Source organism: Varroa destructor, unplaced genomic scaffold (genome assembly GCF_002443255.2).
Source record: "Varroa destructor unplaced genomic scaffold, Vdes_3.0 BEIS01000006.1, whole genome shotgun sequence".
Lineage (NCBI taxonomy): Eukaryota > Metazoa > Arthropoda > Arachnida > Mesostigmata > Varroidae > Varroa > Varroa destructor.
In genome coordinates this window covers 277,595-299,252 of record NW_019211459.1, presented here as the reverse complement: position 1 = coordinate 299,252, position 21,658 = coordinate 277,595, and the positions used below count along the sequence as shown (strand labels likewise).

The window sequence follows — 21,658 nt, the reverse complement described above, 5'->3', positions numbered from 1 at the left end:
AAATTTGACTCAGCTCAACCGACAAGTTTGAATTCAAAAATCCTCAATCTCAAACATTCTTTGGCGGATTTCTAAGAAGTTCTAACACCGTCAAAGGCCTATTGCTGTACAGAGCAGCTTTATTTCGAAACGTTCAGCATCAGAATTGACTCGCAGTTGATCGGCTAACAGTGACGATAGTATAATCGCAGTTGATTCAGGTGACTCTCGGCTATCTCATCAGCTGAACGCCCGCCGAAGCTGGTCGTCACCTGTCCTTTAATCGACTTACCTGATCTCCTGGCAATCGTTCGATATCTATGGTTTCACCATTGCGCATCTTAATTCCGGACATTTTTGTCAAATCGTCACGGGTAAATTCTCCTTCGGCAAGGTGTCGGTCCATAACTCTGGCGGCCTGAACGTGAGCTTCACTGGGCAGCTGCACGAGTCGCTTGTATTCCGAGGGGTAGTTCTCGTTGACTCGCTGCCACGCTCTGTTATCGGGGGCCATTAATGTGAAGCGGCTGGTCGGCTGGTCCAGTACCTTATTCCAGAGTCCTTTAGTTGCTACTACCTGCGTCGTACTGGAAATTCAATAAAAGTAAAATATAAAAGCAGACAGATTTAGAGCAGAATGCAGGCGACGCTGTTTCATGTGCTTTCCCAAGAATCCGTTGGAGAATGTGCAGCTTTATTTCACAGAATAAAAAAATATTCTATCCGTCACCGTTACTGCGCTGTTAATGTTATCGTATCTATTTGACGCACGTGAGGGATTCTTCCTTCTGCAGCTTCCATCCAAGCGAATGCGAGGGAGCTCCCAGCACGCGATCCACAAGATGAATAACGCCGTCCGTAGCGGCGATATTCGCGCTGACAACCGATCCGTTCACTCCGGCGCATTCTACCACCAGCTCACTACGAGTGCCTGTAATGATAACGTATACACGTATATTTTAGGACAGACAGTGTGGACCTAGGTAACCAGGGCTAGACAAATAGATCACTGGGGACATAGATGCCAAGGGTGAATGTCACGACCTGAATTGTAGGCACAGCCGGTGGTGCACTGGACTCGACGCAGCACCAACGGAACTCCTGCAGCCGACGTGGCGGTTTCTGCACCGGATCGTGCGAGACCTTCCTCCGTCAGCGTACGTTGCGGTACCAAATGGTAGCGTAACAACTATCCGAAACGAAAAACATCATACATTACAGGTCAACAGGTTGTCCTGTTAGCAGCGTCCATTTCGAGCTATGCTATCGTATTTGGCTATTACTTCTGCATTTGAAATGAGGAAAATGTTTAATTTCTTAGGCAAAATTTAAGTGAGCGCAGCAGCTTCTTATTATTGCTCTGTGCATATACTTGCTCTGTTGCTTGCCACCTCGTGTGACGGTTCGATTGTTTTGTGATGAAATATTCACCTTAAAGAGTTCGGTTTTATTAGATTTGTACTGGGTCCAGACATCGTTTGGTAGGACGCTGACTGCCTGATTCGTGGGCACGAAAAGGGTCTGTGACTTTTTTTCGTTGAGTTCCGCCATGAACTGAGGAGATTGCTTCAGGATGTCCGTGAACAAGTTGAAACGATTCATATTGTGCTTAGGATCCTGCAAATGTATATGCAGATGCCAGTACATATACACTTATTTTTTTTATAGCTTAATGTCGCTATTTAAGAGGCTGCATATCGCTATACAGGGACTTGTCTAACAATGCAGTAACCGGAATATATCGCGGACAAGCTTTGAAACATACTCTTGGCGGAATTTAAGGAACGGATCATCACAGGAAGTTTGTACTGGGGATATGCGTAAATATCAGTTGCTACCGAATGTCGTCGCGCAATAAGTCCCACCAAAATTATAAACATTTTAACTGTCGAATTTAGCCACATCCAGAATTCGAGGAGGATTAGATTAAAAACCTGATGAATCAATTTACTTAAGAAGGCTGCTTCTGATGATTCTCCAGTTAATGCGAGATTAATGCAAAAATTTGTAGACAGTATCCGTTGGGTCATCACTGCATTTCTTACCAGCAGATTCTCGAATCTCTATTAGTCTTTTAGACGCTCAAAATTCAAATAAGATAGAAGATTTTTACGTCAACAAACCTTCACGTATCAGCGTAATTTTTTTTCGCGGATCTTTTTTTCGCTTTACTCATGGGTTCAATTAAAATATAGTCTGCTTATTTAGAAATGATAACATTTTTCTCGGCGGCTCCTGTCTCAATTGATTGTCTTTCTAAATAAGCACGTCTCTTTGTTTCCTACAATGTATATATATATATATATGCCCAGACAGATATGAATAGTTTACAATAGCTTCATGTACAATTCATTACCTGTATATAGGAAACAACGGATTGTGTGATGAGGCCCAGAGGTGAGTTTATAAAATGGATTACCCCATTGGATACGGGTACGTTAGCCAGGATGATACGAGAAAGTACTGAACCTATGCTTGCCGGCCCTTTCTGGGTGCTCTTGATAAGAACTGAAATGTATAAACAGAAGTTAAAAACAATGAAATGCATTTTTCAGTGCCAGATAATGGCAAAAGTTGGAAAAAAAAACGCAAAAAATTCATTGTTTGATACTGGTGACAGCGAGCAACCACGGGTGGAATAAGCTTGAGCTTTGGAAATTATCGACAGCCCTAATTTAATTATCTAGCCTATTGTTAGCATAACGCGTTCTGACAGAACGGCTGGTCGTGCGCTACGATAAATCCATAAGACATAGAAAACAAAGATGTTAAGAAATTCTTTTATAGTTAATAAATATGGGAAAATTTCTATTTGTTCTATCATATATATTAACAAGAGATGAGAATATTAGATCAGGCACGTACATGAACCTAGCGTTTACGGTTGATTGATTCATACGGATCGATGGCATTATGCAGGAGAGCATCTGTGTGTGAATGATCTACGTGCATGATTTCGGGAGCGATGGTAGCACCATGGTTAGAAAGCAATTTTGTCGCGCACTTACGGATGTAGGCTGGAGGTTGAGCTTCGTAGTGCCGGGGGTAATGGAAGTGATTGTCATGGTGATCTCCTGCACCAGTGAGGTCAGCGATCGTCTCATTCACAAGAGAAACTTCGATTCGAGCCCCTTGTGTATTTTCTTCGGAGGTCGAAGATAATGTTGGGTAGTGGTCATTACCAAACTGGGTAGTAAACAAGACGCGCCCGGGGATCACGTGAGCCAGGACGAGGTTTTTAGACAAAGCGGGGATAGGGAAGTTCCCAATGGGTATAAAGAACGTTGACGGGGTTGCGCTTTAAAACACAGTAGAATCGATTGTATACATTAGACATTATCTCAGTTTTGGCAGTTTGTATACGCAACCAATAATCGGCCGACGTCAAACTTTCGTCTTAATTTCTTCGACGATAAGTCGAACGTTACCGTTGAGAACAATCATTGGCAACAATAAAATTACACCTATGTGACAATCGCTTTGATAATGGATAATAAATAGATTTTTCTAACCACATCAAGTTATTATTTAGAAAAAGGAGCATCTCTATCCTTAGTTCATGAGCCCCACAAGGTGAGATTCAATAGGCTAATGATTTAATGCTACAAAGTCAGTTATTCAAAAGGAATAGAAAAAAAAAATACTGTCCCTGTAGTTCTGTGATTTATTGCCAACCTAGGTGCACCGAAGGACACAAATTGTGTACTTCATAAAGTTTTGCCGGACAATGATAAAGCAGCTATTAAATGCCCCAAACATGGGCTCTCAAAGACAGCTTTCTTCTTGGACAAAAAAGATGTTCCTTAGTTTGCCTTGTGTACCCCGATTACCCGCCTTAAATAAGCCGTAGATTGTAAATTTTAGCTGCAATAATCTAAGAGCTCGAATCACATCTCAAAAATGCTGAATATTGGCAGTACCCCGGTAACATCATTGTCTCTGTCAAAAGGAAGTGTCACACCCATAGACTCCAATGGAAAGGTTCCGTCCCTGAATGTATCACTAAGTGGCATTTTGTTACACATTAGTTCTTAAACATCCGTGAAGATCTGCACGGAATGAAGTATGTTTCATTATAAAGTGTGTTAGAAATTAGGGCGAAAAAAGTTGTATGTGTTAGTACGCTATCCATTTTTGTATGTTATCTTCCACTGTCTGCCTATTTGATGAATAAAACGGGCAAAGAGTGAGTGATCTGCGCCGGTCAGAGTCGAATGCATCTGTAAGTACCTGCCGAAACTGTCGCGTACTCCGAAATAATTTACTCGCCCCCGGAAGCCCAGAACCGTAATTCCTTTTAACTGAAACCAGCAACGCATCCAACAGCTTAGTTTTAACTGGATATAGGTGGAGAACAAGGCAGACATGTTTAATAAAGGATTATTTGTACATCAAATATTCTTCTAAGACACTGCCGTCCCTTCGTTAAAGCTACTCCACCGCTAGACAAATCGAACTGGACGGCTGTTTTTATACAAAGTAAAACTTGTCGTCTTTTACTAACCTCAGCAATCTTGTCGGTATTTTGCAGAACTTCGTCGGCGCTTGGAAACGAGTTTTCGAACGTAGAAAAATTTGGTACAATATCAATTAGATAGACGGTAATGCTTTCAGTCGATCCGGGAGATTTACGAATGACCAACGCCTCATTCACGTAGAACCGCTGGAAGGATAAAGACAACATTCGCTGTCAATACAGGCCACTTATCATACATGTGCATACGTCCCAACACGTCGAGGTAGTTGCTACGCCTAAACGTGACTATTGCTTTTGAAGTATCGACACTAACTTCAAATGAACTTTGTACCAACCGAAGGGTCCTCTTTGTAATGGCTGAAGAAAAGCTTTGGGGCGCCTTTGGCAAACGACGACTGCTCATTGGGAAGCTCCTTTGGTTGTATTCTCACTTGAACTGAAATGGGCACACAGATATAATTCGTAACTGAAATGTTCCTTTTTCCATTAACATCATCTAGCGATAGCAGCAAAAATATGCAAAGCTGGCAGTAGCTCGTGGTGATCTTTTGGATGCATGCATCCGTTGGGGCATGACCGTGGGCAAAGATACTGTTTCGATGGTAATTCACAGCGTTTCATCATAATTTTAATCGAATTATATTCCTTCGTTTTTCGGTGTCTTCAGCGTATTTTCTCTCATGATCTCTACGAAGTCCCTTTCGTTGTGTTGGCTACAGCGCTCATGACCCTTTCCGTTCCATGGCTGGTACGGCACATAACGCCACATTTGAATCCTTCTCTTCATTGCGAAGTACATGTAGGCGGTATATTTGGTTGCTCTAGACCCTCGTTTATTTAGAAACCCTTCATTCGAAGTTTGATTGCTGAGCTCGATCGAAATAACTGTGAACGGTGAATATCTATTATAATGTAACATCGGACGCTAGGGTAGATTCCTATATTATATGTGTGATGAATAGAGTGTAGTACAAAAAAAATCCAGGGAGCAGTTTTGAGATGAAGAAGGAAAAGTAAAGCAACATATATACAGATATGCTTGTACCTGCTAAAAGCTCCATGTGAGCCTCTCTTGCGTGCTAAGCGTGAGTTATTACCATCAGTTAATTCACTGTCATTTGACTGATCGATTCCTATGTTATTAAGCGCCTACCGAAAAAGTTGCGTAGCCATGGCTTCTTGGAGTCATCGCCGCTGAGTTTATCGAACTTGTTCCTGTCAAACTTATCGATGGCCACGTTCGTGGGTGCAAATATCGTTATCTTGCCCTCTTCTTCGAGAAAACTCAACCATGAAACGCCGCTCACCCGATCTCGGAACTGCAGTAAAAACAAGAGCAGGCCGACAAGGCATCATTAATATCCTGTTGTTCATAGAGTATAGGTATACGTATGACGACTAGTTAGTAAGTAGCCATGTAATTAAAATCGGTGCTATTGCATAATAAAACAGCTAATATTACGAGAATATCTCTTTAAATTCTTATTTATTATTAAAAAAACTAGAAATACAACTGATGTCGGTCGAGTGATCATGATCTGACTTCTAAATCGGACCGTCAGACGTTGTAGAAGGCATACGTCCGCTTCAGAAAAATATGGCACGACTAGAACCGGGGTCGTGGGGTGATCAAAATCCGGCCAGACAAACGTTTTGACACGAAACCAAATAAATGACGAATAAGTGGTATCATCGCGTTCTGTTCACTGGAAAGCAATAGCTACCTACACACGATGGCAACAGCCTAAGCATCAAATCCCACACTGACTTCACACACAAACACTGCTCGGGTGGGGCTCTAGGCGATTAATTAGTGCTTCAGATAGCTTCTAAACCAAAAAAAGAACACTACTGAACTACGTGAACGAATGTAGCGCCAGCCATGTATGCAGATCCAGTTGTATTGCCAGCGTACCAAGATGGATAAGAGTGCCCATGAGCCTATCATGGACGCAAACGCCGCCATGTTCATTAACCAGCAGTACTTTTACCTACATAACTTGTCTGGAACTTTTTGACCGCGTATTATTAGTAGATAAAATGAGATAGATATTGATATCAAATCTTTGGTTGTCGTCTAATGCGGTTAGAGGATAGTCGGTTTAAAGCTAAAGGTATCTTCTAATGCTAAGAATTAACGTTTAGTGATTAGTCTTTGTCTTTCTTGAAGATGAAAGCTGTGGTACAACTAGTTCAAAAATACTGGACAAGAAGCATCTCAGTAGAGCAACAGTTCGCTAGAAATAAAAACATTTTCATAATAAAATTTGGGAGGCTTTGGACTAAAGGGAACGTAACTATTCTAGCGAGGCTCAAATGAATAAATAATTTTTAGCGAAACAAAGCATAAACAATGAGCTCTTTATCGGCTCAAAACGGGATTCCGGGAATCCTTCCGGCGGAAACGAAAGAAGCCACAAAGTGGGTTTTTCGCAAAAAAAAAAGTCCAGTAGAAATGAAATCTTCTAATGCATTTGAAATTTCTTATTTGCGGTACTATCACGAGCGAAAAACCCATCTGAAATGTACCGTTTTTATAGCCAAGGTAGGCGATAGCCTGCATCGTCGTAGCATATTGGGGAAGGATCAAGCGAAAGAATAGCGTCCAATATAAAGGAACAGTTACAATTGCTTCCGCGCTTTAGAGAGTCGACAAGTAACGTAGCCTATTGTTCTGTCGATTCTCTCAAACAGGCCCTCTGTAGCGAGATTAGGTTGGATAATACGTACCACAAGTATATAATTGTTCGAAAACTCTCAATCTATGAAAGATTAAAAGAAGCGTATCTAGCAAATAGCAGAATGTCATCTTTGCTTGTACGGATTGAGAACTATTCTCTCGATCCGTTCAGTAGCTCTGGACAACCTAATATACGGACCGCGTACCATTCTAAGGCTGTATCTAGGTGAAAATCGATAATGCTTCAGTAGAAAAAATGTCTTCACTCACAGCAGGCACATCCCCTGCGTCACTCATGAGCAAGCCGGCCACCACCTTCTCGATTCATTTTCGCATTAATGCTAAGTATTTCTTCGTCAGAGAAGCATCTAGGAAGGTAAGTTTCTCTATCTAAACTAAGAAGCAAACGACACCGATCAAATGTTTTGTCGTCAGGAAACATCTGTCCTTTTTTTACGACATATGACATGTATCCGAGGTCCTTTTAAACAATCTGTGGCCTAGTGGTGTTTTCCTCGTTGACGGCTAAACAGAACTAAGAAAATCGTTCTGAACGCCGCCAATTGATTTTTTCTCTGTTGCTGTGTTACTACGTGTCTTGTCCTATTTCGTGTATGGCCTTTGCCTGCGAGTGTCCCTTCTTCCTCAGAGGAGGTTTTGAGAAAGATGTACGTGATTCTTGAATAATTACTTCTTAAATGTCTCCAGGAGCTACAAGCCTCGTCAGCATAGTAGAAGGAGCTTTCTACGTTTCGAGTTTTGCGTCCGGTATTAACTCATTAGGTATAATTCCATTAGGCGAACGGCTGTTGTTCAAACTCCCTAAGATTAGCGGGCAAATACGTTACAAATAGCAGATGCCCTAATGACCTGCATTAAATGGGGTTGGCAAAATATGTTTATGTCTTTACCCCATTACTGCGTCACTTCCTTCTAGTGAAAGGGCACAATCACGGACTCTTGAGTGCTCTACTTTTTCATTTGACCATTTCGTCCATTCCACGATGATCTGCTATACTGAAACAAGACCAACGTTGCAGTGAGAACTACGGGAAACTTTAGTATTATTTTTGCGTGAGATAAACAAACGAAAGCCATGAAGTGCTTCGCAGTGACGACGTACGGGCAAAGTGTGTCGAGCATTACATAACATCAGCATTAGAAACAGTCCCTAATTCTGTTTATGTTCCGCAAGTAAAGAAACGAGTCCCAGACGCTCTCCGTTCCGTCGGGTTAGAGTGATGATACTAATGTTCGCCTTCGCCGAATTCTCGTTTTATCAGATAGGAAATAAACGTTTTATCTCTTATGTAGATACATTTTACGAACTACTATCTAAGTTAATCAAGTCGTTTCTTGAAAATAACTAGCGGCGGTGAAGCGTCCATAGCTGTTTAAGAACAAGCTATAGATTTCAGCTCCTGTTTTTACTTTAGCTACATGTGGTTCCAATAGTTGCAAACGTTTGTCTATTCTTTAAACACGATCTGCGTTTATACTATGCAAAGTCACGAAGCATCATTTTTACAGCATGTAAGTTCCATTTTAAGGAAACCGAACGTCTATTGTATCTAACTACAAGCTTATAGGTACTATAGAAATAAGTGTGGTACGCAAAACTGAGACGTCCATACATTTGCTTTTCGGTGCTGTTCTCCATAATGAGCCGAATAGAAACTGGGAAAGGGAAGCAACAGACCGTAGTTCTCATCCGACGGTGGGTCATAGCGTATACGTGAAAAATCAGTTATTACAACAATTGTATTTACCTTTTCCACCACCTCTGCTATTACCATCATCAGCATGACCATCACAGACAGATCGGTGACAATGGTGAGCAGGGTCGGAATCTTACCAAACACAACGTCCGTTCATTATAATGCCCCTTCCTATCTTGTTTACTGTGTGTAGCGGGCGAGTCGGTGCACTAGTCACTATGCCGATATCCTGCCTCAGAATTCGGCTTAGACACCGCTATGAAGCAGGGCTGCACGACTGCCCAATTATCTACTCGAGGCCTAGCTTATGTGATGTGAAATATGTATAATATAATTTTTTTATATGACTCATTATAATCTTTTATTTATTTCAAATTTACATTAAAATTCCGTTGGTTTACCCGTAGACGCAGTTAGTAACGGCGTAAGTACGTTAGCTTTGCTACACTAGCTCCCTCTTCGATTACTTCGGCGCTCTGTCGTTAACGCAATTCAGTATCAGTTCGATTCATTGGCTTTCTGGTCTTTAGGTGGCGATGCAAGCCATATTATAAGGTCATTGAGCTGGAGTAGCAAGCGTCATGTCAACGTTATCTCGATAGGTACGGTATATTATATACTGGAGTAAATATTATATATATTATATACAGGATAGAGGTACGGACAAGAACGAAACGCTAACAGAAGCGTTTCGGTGTTGTGCTAAAGCGCTCGGGCTCTGCTCCCCCGCTGGTACTTTCGACGAGCTGTTGCAGTAGTAGTGATTTATTTATCATCACAAACCCAATTAAACAAGGACGCCATTGAGTACAACGCTAATTCCTGGCGTGTGTGTATGTCGATATATAGAACAATACAAATGAAGGGGCTCCAAGGGATGCCGCCAACGTTTTTGAATAGTACCTTCTATCGATGACGGCGATTCGAAGCTGATGAAACAATTTCACGTGGAAAAATATGGACGAAACGCACAATTATCCAGGACGATTCTTGGCAAATTTCATAGCACAAATAATCGAGACAATTATATCTACTAGGCTACTATATAAATCCATATGTTACGCAAGAACGGTTTACTTGCGGCCTCTCGACTCCTCTTGTCGATAGCATATTGACTGATGCCAATTACTATTTTCCTATAAAGATTCTATTTTCCCACGCATTCGGGAGGATCTTGGCAAATATTGCGACTTTTATTTAAAACAGGACAGAGCACCTGTGTGCCATCGCGTATCATGTGATATAAGAGCAAATTCTATAGAAAACACCGATGGTTGCAGGAAGAAGTCCTGCAGAATATTTCGTTCGTTTTCGACAGCTGACGCTAATTTTGTGGGGGAATGTAACGTCTATGCCCCGACGGCAACGACAAAGAGAGAAATTTAAACACGCAATTAAAGTATATGACCAAATGAAATGTTTGTTGAGGTTTTTGGATTGATAGTCCCCAGTTATCACTCGTCTGCTGATCAGAACGGTAACAATTTCGAATATCCACGGTAGAAGGATAAATGAATTTTACATAAATTATTTTGCTATTTAAATATTAAATATACATACATATTAACTAGTGTGACATAATCTAATCCTTCCAGCATGTGTGTATATGGAGCGCACATAGTGCGGCATCTTAATCTGATCTTTTTTTCTATTTATAGCGTTCTGAACAACGTCTGTTACGTGCTATTTCTAACTGTCATGTTTGTTCTATATAACTATCCTTCACTGCGATCATAGTTCCAGTCCAGGAACTAGCACAGTCAGTTGACTATTTTAAAATATATCTTAATAATTCTAGCGATATCAAAATACATACAAAAAACACCAGCGGAGTATACTTTTGGCCCGATAGCAAGCCAAAGACCCAAAAATGCTTAACGAGAACAAAAGGTGCAAAAAAATCCTAGAAAGATTAACCGTGTAACCCTATCTAGACAACTCTCACATCGAAACCCTGCCCTTCAAAACAACCGGTCCGGTACTTGGTTACAAAAACAAGTCAAGACAAATCCAAAACGGCCGTTCGATGGGTTTTCGAGCCTTTTAGATTTAAATCCTATTGATGATTGTTCGGAATACTCTACAGAAGAATTTCTCGGATTTTTCAGGAGCCGCACAGAATATTTGCGATAAAATTCGCCGTTAATTTCGGGCAAAAAACAACTTTGGTAGAGGAGTTCGTCCCGCGGGAATATATTCGATAAAAGCTGATCTTTGTTAAAATTATGAAAAAAAAGCGCTGCTTTGGCCTCACCTGTAGAAAATGCAATTGAATTTATAACAAAATGGCTTCACAGCTGAAAGTACAGCGATATCGTTGTGTATTAAATATAGACATGTGCAATTCCTTCGTTGAGGTGAGTCCACCTGTATTCTAAACGGGAAACCTAGTGTTACTACTAACTTTACAAGCCGGAAAAAAAAGAACAAACATAGATAGTATAATGTCTTGGTTCAACCCAAACGTATTGTCTGTACAACTTTCACAAAACGCAGGGCTATACTGCTTTAAATATTCAGCATCATCAGTTTCGTTTCAGCTCTGAAACGGGGAGCGCGTCTTCTAAAGCTGGCAGTTTGGTTTGCCTTCTCTTATTACGGCTTGAACAAACAGTAACTTATCGCATTGATCCTATTAAGATCAAACGCTCCGGATAGGCACTATCCATAATATATAATATGTGCAGGGAAGTTACTAAGGACCGCATTTTTCTTCGGATGAAAAGCGACAGATTTTATCCGCCAGCTAGAAGAATTCCCATGCGGGAATAAATCGCCGTCTTTTGAGGCGAGTCCAGTTATCGGGCGTACGATCATCCGAATGAATGTGAAAACAGGTATCGGCCTGCAGAGGAGCGACATACAGGTACTTGTGCCCCTTTTTTGTACGTGCACATTTGGGAACAACCGAGTCAGAGTGGTAACAACAGGTTTACTAACAAACCAGAATATTGTATTGTCGACGGCCGACGTTCAAGCACTGATAGAACGTTACCGTTTCAGAACTGGGTGGCATGCTACGCCATCATAATTATCTTACCTAAGCTATTGACGAGATAGGTATACTCGAGGATATGGACTGTACATGCATATAGGTTTATTATACAGAAATGTTCTGAAAGCTCTTGCTATCAAGCACTTGGCCGCTCTGTTATATGTTTTCATATATCGATAAATACGTTTGCCACTGTCTTGCCTACGAGGTTTAATCTGATCTGGATCGAGATGGCGGAGTTAAAAACGATTATCTCATCGCTTCTGATAGCGACTGACGCTGACCGGCAGGCCAAGCTGTTGCCCCCAAAAGCAGTGTTGCCTTCTCTCACGAAAAGAGCCTCATTAGAAGGTTAGCCTACACTGCTTATTCTACCAGTAAGGCCATAGCATAGTAAGACCAAAGAAAAAATGTTGTATTTCTAACAACTGGAGGCACAGTTCGTAAAGTTCTCTGCCTAAAACTCGTCCACAGCAATGACCTTTTTGCTTTGATTTTTGTTATCGATCCTTTTCCCTCCGAATAAATTCAGACTCGGTCGTTTCACCATCAGAGTAACTACAGCGCGAGCTCAATTCATTCGTTCGTTATCTGCGTCGTACAGCCGAATATATATATATATGTGTGTGTGTGTGTGTGTGTGTGTGTGTGTGCACGTTTATTGCGTGCTATAACGGCACGAGCAATAAAGGTGTTACTCTTCTAGAAGTAACTAACACGCTTTTTTGTCCGTACGTAAAATATTGGCACTATCACGGAACAATGGTAGGATCGCGGAGTTATTTCTCTCTTTTAAAGCGACCTGCGCCTCGCATAACTCGTCTGCGACGTAACGCTGGTCCGATGAGGTGGCGTCTCGTGTATTGGTGTGCTTAGCTTGAGTTATCCTAGTACTCACGTTTTAAACGGATAGCTCTGGCGGCGGCTTGTGTCTGAGGGACGACCTCGCAGAAAGATAGGTAAAGTTCCTTGCCATAAAGCTCACGATTGTAACATTGTTACATTCGACATGTCGGTGCCGGATACAATTCCATCTGTATTTGATTTTCCTTTACGTTCTTATCGGCCACATTATGTTGTAACAACTCTAGTGCCACCATAGCCCAGCAACCATTACGAGTAACCCGTTTTTCGCTTTCTTCGTACACAGACATTATGACCAATAGCAAAAACCCGATTCGCATCATCGCGTACTACTATACGATACGCAAATGTAGGTAATACATCGGTAGCAAATTTCATTATTTCAAACGTACGTGTTAAGCGCAGGTTTATTTTGATTGATTCTGCCAGCACATACTACAGATCACGTTATTGACGTAGTCTAAACAGTCTGCGGCAGTTCGGGCCCTGTAGATGTTTGTTTTGAATTTTCTGTTATTAAAATAAAGAGTTATATGCCTATTCTGTTAAATTCCATATAGCTGATACCGATCACCATGTCGCCAATAAAATATTTTCATACTGCCAACGGTGTCTCGTCTGCTTTAGATCAGATAACACTTATCGAATGTATAATTTGCCTTTCGTCTCCATAGACTGTAGTGGCTGGAAACGAATTCGTTGTCTCGAAGTTTTTTTTTTTTTAAACAAAGAGAGCAAAAACCGATGTAGCGTGAAGTTACTAGACACCTGAGATTTTGCCTTCGCAGGCTTCAGTTTTATATTACTCCAATTTTTAGGCCATCAATATTGTTTCTAAGGGATCCTACTGTTCCTATGTGTGTGTGTGTGTGTGTGTGTGTGTGTATGTGTATAAGGCTGTCGGCCAGGAGACCAGCAAACTTAACGCAGATCTTCATCTCGGACAGCTCGAATAGAGATAGAGATCTTTGTTGTGGCATCTAACGTTGTCACCGCTTTTCGTCGTCGAAGGTCCGCCTGCAACCAGGTTGTGGCCATTAGTTCAAAAATAAGAACGACGAAATACAAGGTAGTAGTATGGAACACATCGCTACGGACAGAAAATTAGAGATTTTTCGTTAATGCTGCCAACCAATACCAAGCGTAAATTTATAAAAATTAAAAATACGATGCCTTAGTTATGGAAAGAGGCAAAAAGTTTCATTTATTATCTAGCTGAGAAATATAAACACCTTGAACCGCCTACGGTAGTTGTTTACTTAAATTGAGCCCTTGAAATTTTAAACCCGCGCCTTTACTATAATATTTGATATTAGTTTTTTTTTTTACTTCAGTTTTTTCGTGTAAACTGTTAGCCTGATAAGTGATATGTGAAGTAGCTAACTTCACGGATTCGATAAAAGCTTCAAGATGATTTCATGATAATTCTTTCGTTCGTTCTTGTTCTTGAGTTCAAATGCGACATTTTCGATTGATCAGTACGCCGGACTTCACTTAGAAAGCGCTTAAGATGCTCGTGAGTCAACCCAATACCTATCTATTTTACCTACCCCTATCCATCTGCCTACCCCAAGGTGATATCTTCACCTACTAACTCAATAGCGCGTACAACAAAACATAAATGAAGTACAGTATTGAATATTTAGTATTCTCATATATGCTAGAGAATGTCAAATGAAGCCGTTGTCCGTTTTTCAGCTAGGACATATCCCAATTCCTATCGTAGTACAATGCGGGTTGGACCGTGTCAACTGGCTTGCCGAAATCCCGATATAATTCGTCTTTATATGCGTTTCCGCCATTTCAATTGCGGTTTTCAGGCTGTGCTCGAACCATTTCGTTCGAAGAATGCTGTTACATTATGCATATAATTGAGAGTTACGAACTAGTCATCGGCTTATGTCGCTGAAGTTATATTCGTAACCGGTTGCTCAGTACGCCACACGAAACTCAATGATTTTTCAATTCAGCTACTTTTTTTTTTTGGGTACCCAACATTCGACATGTACCAGTGACACGCACAAAGGAACACCGCGGTGGCGAGCAACGAAATTGTGCTTCTCCGTTGTTGTCCTATTTCTGCGTTCTCAATGGCTGCCTGTCTGCCCGTGCACGCATCAGAGCTCACCGACCAGCAGCAACGGTAGCTACAGCGGAACGGCCGCAGGAAGTAGCGAGGGTGCGCAGCAAATCTAAAATAACTATGAACAATATCACAGCAACGACGATGTAACAACAGCACGCAGCATCGACACAGCACGCCAGCTCACTGGCTGCCAGATCTAATGACAGTCAGCTTAACATTAATCGCAGCAGCGACTGGTATAACGCAACGCAAAAGCGGTGAAATACACGAGTACGTGTTAAGCGTCAGGTTATGGTAGAGCAAGCAGTGTCGTTCTATCGATATACCAATGGAATATGCCCCATCGGTGGACTTTTTGTCTCGAGTTAATCCAGATGGAACTGGAGGATCGTTGAGTCCGGCGCTGGTGTTTCGGAGCAGTTAAATTGAGTCGGTCAAGAGTGTTGTCGACTTTATACTTAATGGCTTCGCATGGTTGTCACGCACTGAGTAGCCGAGGCGGCTTCACTGGTAACGACGTTAGAATGAAGCGCATATACATAGGGAAAGACGGGCACTGTGGCGCTTCGCAGTTAGTTTTTGCTGTTATTTACTGAGTCGTCGTCGTCGTCGTTGTTAGTGCATGTATTGAGGAGATTCATGAGGATTCATCAGCCTCATCACAGCGAAAGCCTGAAGAAGAACCGAGTGAAGCTTTAGTCGTCGTGGCGATGACCATTAAAAAAGCTAAGATCGGCAGTAAAATAGCAGAAGCTAACTATTTGTAACAGCAGCCATCCGGGAGGACCAACCTACGCCGACACCGTCAACGGTAGCAACATATATAAGTAGAGGGCTGACCGAGGAATGAGGGCGCATCAACAGACTGAGGGACCTTTGCTATACAATTTTCTTTTGGTGTGTGTCTGCTTAATTATCTACATGCTGAAATTAACATAACATTTGACAAATTCTTTTGTTTCTTAGTTCCTAACCAATTACGGTAAGCGAAAATCGCGCCGAAATAGTTTTTCAGCTGACTTTTCTAAAGCCAGCTCTTCTGAATCCATCATAATGGAACATATGGGCGTGTATGCGATGCATCAACGGTAAGCTTTCCATCGTCGGTTATTGTGAGGTTTTATTTTGGATTATTAAAGTTCGTTGTTTTATTTCTACGCCAGATAGGCTAAACGGACACAATGATATGTTGTTCGTGTGCAGACGATCGTTTTAAACTATAGATAGAATTTATTGTCGTAAATCACAAACAATTAAATAGACTGCATGGACCAAGAAAGAACTAGCTTCTTCCAAATAGGCGAAATCGCCTACCTACCAGTTTGAGTTCCGGTGCTGCCGCTTTAAACACACCGGCCTGCCATATGGTCGAGTTGTGCTGTACACAAGTATTGAGCTGATCAACAATGGTCGTTCGGAGAACGTTACGAAAGATTTGCCTTTACCGGTGTCGTATGCTGTCTTCGGTCATTAAACGGTCTTCATTGCAGTGTAGTACTTTGTATTCGAGCTGTTTGAGATTTACTAGATAGTTACCGATGAACACGAAGCCTTGAAGTACTACGGGACGGTGTTGCCTATCGGTTAGGAGAACGCAGTTTGGTCGACACGCCAAAAAGTTGCTGAGAAAAAGTTATATGAGTCGTTTTGTAAGAGTTTCAGGCAGCACTTTGAACTGTGGTAAGCGTATTTTTTTGATGTACCGTAACACCTTGGCATTGACGCTTCACTGACTGACTATAATTTTTGCATCAGTAGCTGCTCAGAGAAGAAAAACAATCAACCGAATACACGATTCAATCGAGGCAGACATTCTGTCCAGTTCTATTATCTAAAATCTGATCCTATCTTTACACTCGTTGTCCTAAAGTGGATTTAGGCTCTCAGTTGTGGTTCAAGGCAACACCTTCAATCGTGCTACAGGTTTCTGCAAGTACAGCAACTACAGATTTTACCGGCTTGTAAAACGGGTAATCCAACAAAGTGCACAGATGGCCATATTGATAATGCTGCCAAGAAAAGAATCGGTTATCGATGGCGGTGCCTAAAGTTCAGAGCGATAATAAGCTCTATTTAGCTAACTCGTTCGTTCACGACGGATTAATTTATTTTGCTAGTATGACAGCTTAAGATCAGCGAAGTTAGTCGCTGAATCGCTTTATGTAAAATGGGCGAGATGGGGTCGCAAGAGACAAAGTTGAAGTTGGTTGATCCCCGTTATTCAACTTACGTTTCCGATACTGTTCCTTCAGTTTTTTTCCCAGACTCAAGGGAATTTTGTCAGATCTTAGTAATATGATGTTGCAATTGCTTTTCGAGACTTTACAGATTATCGTGTACCCCAAACTTGTACATTAGGCAAATAAGTTATCGATAAAAAGGAGGATAAAATAATTGTTGAAAGGATTAGAAATGTTCGGATTGTGTGCTAAACGATCGTTTGGTATTTCAATCGATGACATCATCGCCATTTTTGAAAGTCGTTGCGCTCGATAAATACGTCTTTTAGTCAAACTCCTTGGATGTATTGCATTGACTGCCGATGTTCTCCCACTGGAAATCTCCATACTATATTTGATAGGTCGCAACCGCAATGATCATTGAACAACATCGGCCGGGTAGGACAGCCAGCTAGTCGTGGTGGAATACAACCCCTTCGACCCTTCAACGATAATGGTGACGATATACAGTAAAGGAAAACTACGGTACGAATTAGAGTAACGTGTTGCTGCGTCATACAACGCCTCTAGGCAAAGAACAAAATCAGAAATTTATCTTGCCGCTCTCTAGTGTAAGGCTGAGGTCCGTAAGATGGATAAATAGCCCACTTTTGGCACCGTATCCAACCTGCCCGGGCATTCGATGCTTTTTCCACCCGGATGACATCAAAGTCACGCAGCTCAAGTAACTGAATCGGATCGACGAAGGTACCGTTTGAAAGCTGATATTTAATAGCAATAGATGTGCTAACCCTTATTGAAATGTCTTTATTCAGGGATAAATTAGAGCGCCGTCTTGAAAATGAGATATTTCTGTTTTATTACGATACAGGTACAAACTCTGCCCAGACCCATAAAGAAAGCTTGCGTGTGCTGTTTATCGTCAGGATGCACCATCAAAACGCCGGCCGAAACGATGATTCTGTCATTTTTATTCTAGAAATTTTCACGTGAAACGTAATGGTTGACCAATTCCAAAAAGCGTCTATGAAATTGTTACGAAGATTGAACAAACCCAGCTACGTGGGTAGTTACGACATCGTCGGGAAACAAAACGTACGCTAGCAAATAGTTTTCAATTATTTGAAAGAAAGCTGTCTACAAAAAGAAGTGCGGCATTTGGGTGTTACACCCGTAAGAAAATCATAACAGCCGATCATAATTCGATCTGCGAAACCTCACAGAAACACAACGATGTCGTATCATTTTTAAACAGGCTGATTACGGGTGATAAAAAGTGAGTCACATAGAACAATAATGTATGGAAAATATCATGACCAAAACGAAGAAAAGCTTCATAATCTGTGGAGTGAAAGAAGCTGATGCTACAGGTTTGCCTGAAGTCGTGCACGATGGGGCGTTGCTACCGCCTGACAAAACGATTGATTCCGGCCGCTCCTAGCAACAGCTGACAAAATTACAACGAGCCATTGAAAACAAAAACAAGAAAGGCGTCGCCTTTCAACATGACAATACCGAATCTTGTTGAAAAATTGAGAGGACTTAATGGAATGTTTGGCGACATCTGTTGTGTAGCCCGAATTTCAGTCCGACATCTATTTCTGCCTGGACAGAACTTGCTCAATGGAGCTGATTTAAGTTCGACGAATGGATGCCCAACTCTTCGCTGAAAACCACAGTTGTGGTTTCACCAGGAAGGTACTGGCTCGAAACGGCCCATATTATAGCAAATATTTGCTTCAACCTTTTTGCCAGCCTAATACGTATAGCATCTAGACGATAGATCAAGGGGATCTAGGGAACTTGCCAGTAGAACTAAATAGTGTATGTAGAATTTGTTGTCTCTGTTGTTTATCTAACAGATTCATGTTAAATTGAACGTACGAGTCAATTTCCCAACAGAAACAATGAAAATCGACTCAATTTGCTCTAATCGTGGCTCCAACTCGAAACCGCCATTCAATAGCTTCCTTTTAAGCAATTAACTTTCTCCTATGAACATTTTATGTCTTGGCCGCTACTACAGAGCGGACATTTTATATTACATCGTCAGCGACTATTTAGCGACGATTCGGACACCGATTGGAGACCGTTGTCAGCGCTAGAAGTGTGTGTTGAGGCAACAAATGCGAGAGCATATAGATGATATTTATAGGCAAATGTGAGACCAATGTACATCTATGCGTCTGTAGATAAAAAAAATGTCAATGTTTCTATTCGTAACTACGCTTCGGTATCGCTTCGGTTATGTGTCAGCCGTCACTACTGCAATCGCGGATATAGGCCACAATCGACTGACTGAAGACATCACGTGTATATATATATAATCTCTAGTTAATAATAAAATCTAAACTCTCGATGTCCTCAATACGGGCTTGTGTCGGCTTCGAACACAACAGTTTATGCGTTTCTGCAATGATCACCGACCGCAGCGGTGGCATCATTACCCTATATCAATATCACTCGGTCCCGCAGATACATCATGGTCCGTTGACTGCTTTCTATTTTAGGGATAGAAAAACCGTGTAAGGCACATAGGGCATAAATATGACCATTTGTAAGCATATCAGGCCGTTATTTTGTGCGAAATCTACTGGTCACCGGTGAGTATCTTCGGCGTTATTGTAATCCTTCAACATATGAAATTAGGGAAAAACGGTGCTCGACGAGAGGTGGCGAATAATCAAAAGGTAACGGTACCCGCCAGTGAGGTACTCGTCAGAAAAGGAAAATAACTGGTTTGCATCGTGTGTTCACAGCCAACGCGATGTTAACAGATGTTTTTGGTCGTCCTATAAAAATCATCCCCAGCTGCATGTTTATAAGTGGTGCACCTGTTCTTTTAAAAACGAGGGCATCACAAGATCTATAACATCTTAACGTGATTGTTAATTTAATAAGCTACGAGCATTTAGTACTGCCTATTTGATGTATATTTACTTCTTAGCCAATGAAGCCTCGTCCTATAGTGACTTATCTATGTACATGGTTCATACAAAAGATAGGATAAAAACAGCCAAACATCACATATAAGGAAACCGAACATGGACTCGGCTATTTGACAAGGTGACGTATCGCCTCAGATTACCACGAGGCGATATTCTCATCTGGGTTTACCATCTGGGTAGGATTGTACCTGTTTTATAAGTAGACTCGTAATAGAATGAGTCACCTGGAAGGGCCGTCTCATACCTAACTATTCCACTACTAGTTCTGTTCTGCCTAACAGAATCACCGTTCTAAATATAGGGCCGGTCTAAATGAAAGGCTTAACTGAATAGCGTGCCTATCGTTTCCTAAGCTAGTGATCTAAATGCACTAGATTATACGGTGCACGTACTCGTTTAGCCCCTGCCTGTACTAAGGGGCGGCGCGTATCTACGGTCTGTGAGAGCAAAAATTGTAAAACAGCCCTCAGCGTTTTACGCCCATTGATTCTGTTGCTTGTTACTACAATCAGCAGCTTCTCTCTCGTTGTGTCATAGAGCTTTTAGCAGCACGATGGACACAGTGTCCTATAGGGATGCCCACTCGCGTCTATGCTGCACGGCGATTGTTGCTCGGTAAGCTTTTATCTGCTTTTTTTAAAGGGTACTATTGTTTGCTCACTCGTCGTACCGTCGGCCAGCTCGTTGCTCTGCAGATGCTCGTTTTCTCTTTCTCTCACAAGGGACGCCGATAACGCTGCTGAAGTTCGGTTTGTCTGCTGAGGTCTGCTCCGAAACGTTCGAGTGAAACTAGTGACGCTCTACAAACGGAATAGGCTCATCAGTGTCACGGCCTACTTGGCACAGTTCAGCTCAGTTCGTACGGGAACAATTCTACAGGCACCCGCGAAGGAAGGTTGCAGCGCGACAGGGCGGTTCGATGAAGCAGCCAGCCAGTCATCGTCTCTCGTGTACACATAGATGCACAGGCGCACGCGCACTCAACAGAACAAATCGAGCAAAAGTATAGAAGCGAACGAAAGGACGAAAGTGATTCAAAAGCTCAGGATTTCGAGAGAAAATGTGCTCCAGCTGCTACCGCCCAGAGGCTGTCGAGCGGGTCGAGTCCGACGTCGACCCTTTGATACTGCTGGGAGCGATTCCCAACGTGTGCCGACTGAAGTCAAGCGCATAGTAGGTAACGAATACCTGACTGTCCCCATTGGCTGACGATTATTGGATTGTTGTGCTCCACGTCGGAGTAGAACACGCGTTCGTCATGTATAGAGGCCACAGAAACAGGAATCGCTACTCTAGCGCGCCCACTCAGAGAAGTCGAACTTACCTTATCTCAGGAGGGCTAAAATCTGCAGCATTCGACAACGGTCTTCCTATAGCTGTTAATGCCGTTATCGATCTATTCCGACCTCTATCGATATTAGCATAGGCAACGAAAAGCTCGATTCTATGGTGGATAGAGGCAGAGAAAGGAAAAGTTCAAATACGAAGTTCCCAAATAGTACAGTCACCATTTTTGTTAGCCACCGCATTCGAATTTTATCCCTATCATTATCATCAGTATAGGCGGTCACTAACAAACACTGAGAACGAAGAACGGCCGGTCTCCGGTTTGCCGGGCCATGACTTGCTCGGCAACATGGTCAGAAACAGTCGATATTTAAGAGAATTTTTACTAGCCGTACCTAACGAGTAGCAATCATTACGGATGCAGGGCCAGCTAGAAGTAGCATG

At 41.9% G+C, this 21,658-nt stretch overlaps 1 protein-coding gene across 1 annotated transcript in view; it reads right to left on the bottom strand.

The window, feature by feature from the left end:
* The window catches only part of Fas1 (fasciclin 1 Fas1 domain-containing), a 112,291-nt gene that overhangs the window by 6,879 nt on the left and 83,754 nt on the right, over positions 1 to 21,658 (bottom strand). Inside the window, exons 4-13 of the mRNA XM_022810718.2 lie at positions 5,610 to 5,775; positions 4,792 to 4,892; positions 4,484 to 4,642; positions 4,210 to 4,280; positions 2,988 to 3,277; positions 2,336 to 2,487; positions 1,411 to 1,596; positions 1,024 to 1,168; positions 751 to 910; positions 272 to 566 (exon numbers count right to left, since the gene is read on the bottom strand). Of these exons, the coding sequence (XP_022666453.1) occupies positions 272 to 566; positions 751 to 910; positions 1,024 to 1,168; positions 1,411 to 1,596; positions 2,336 to 2,487; positions 2,988 to 3,277; positions 4,210 to 4,280; positions 4,484 to 4,642; positions 4,792 to 4,892; positions 5,610 to 5,775 (1,725 nt within the window). The remainder of the gene's footprint in view (positions 1 to 271; positions 567 to 750; positions 911 to 1,023; positions 1,169 to 1,410; positions 1,597 to 2,335; positions 2,488 to 2,987; positions 3,278 to 4,209; positions 4,281 to 4,483; positions 4,643 to 4,791; positions 4,893 to 5,609; positions 5,776 to 21,658) is intronic.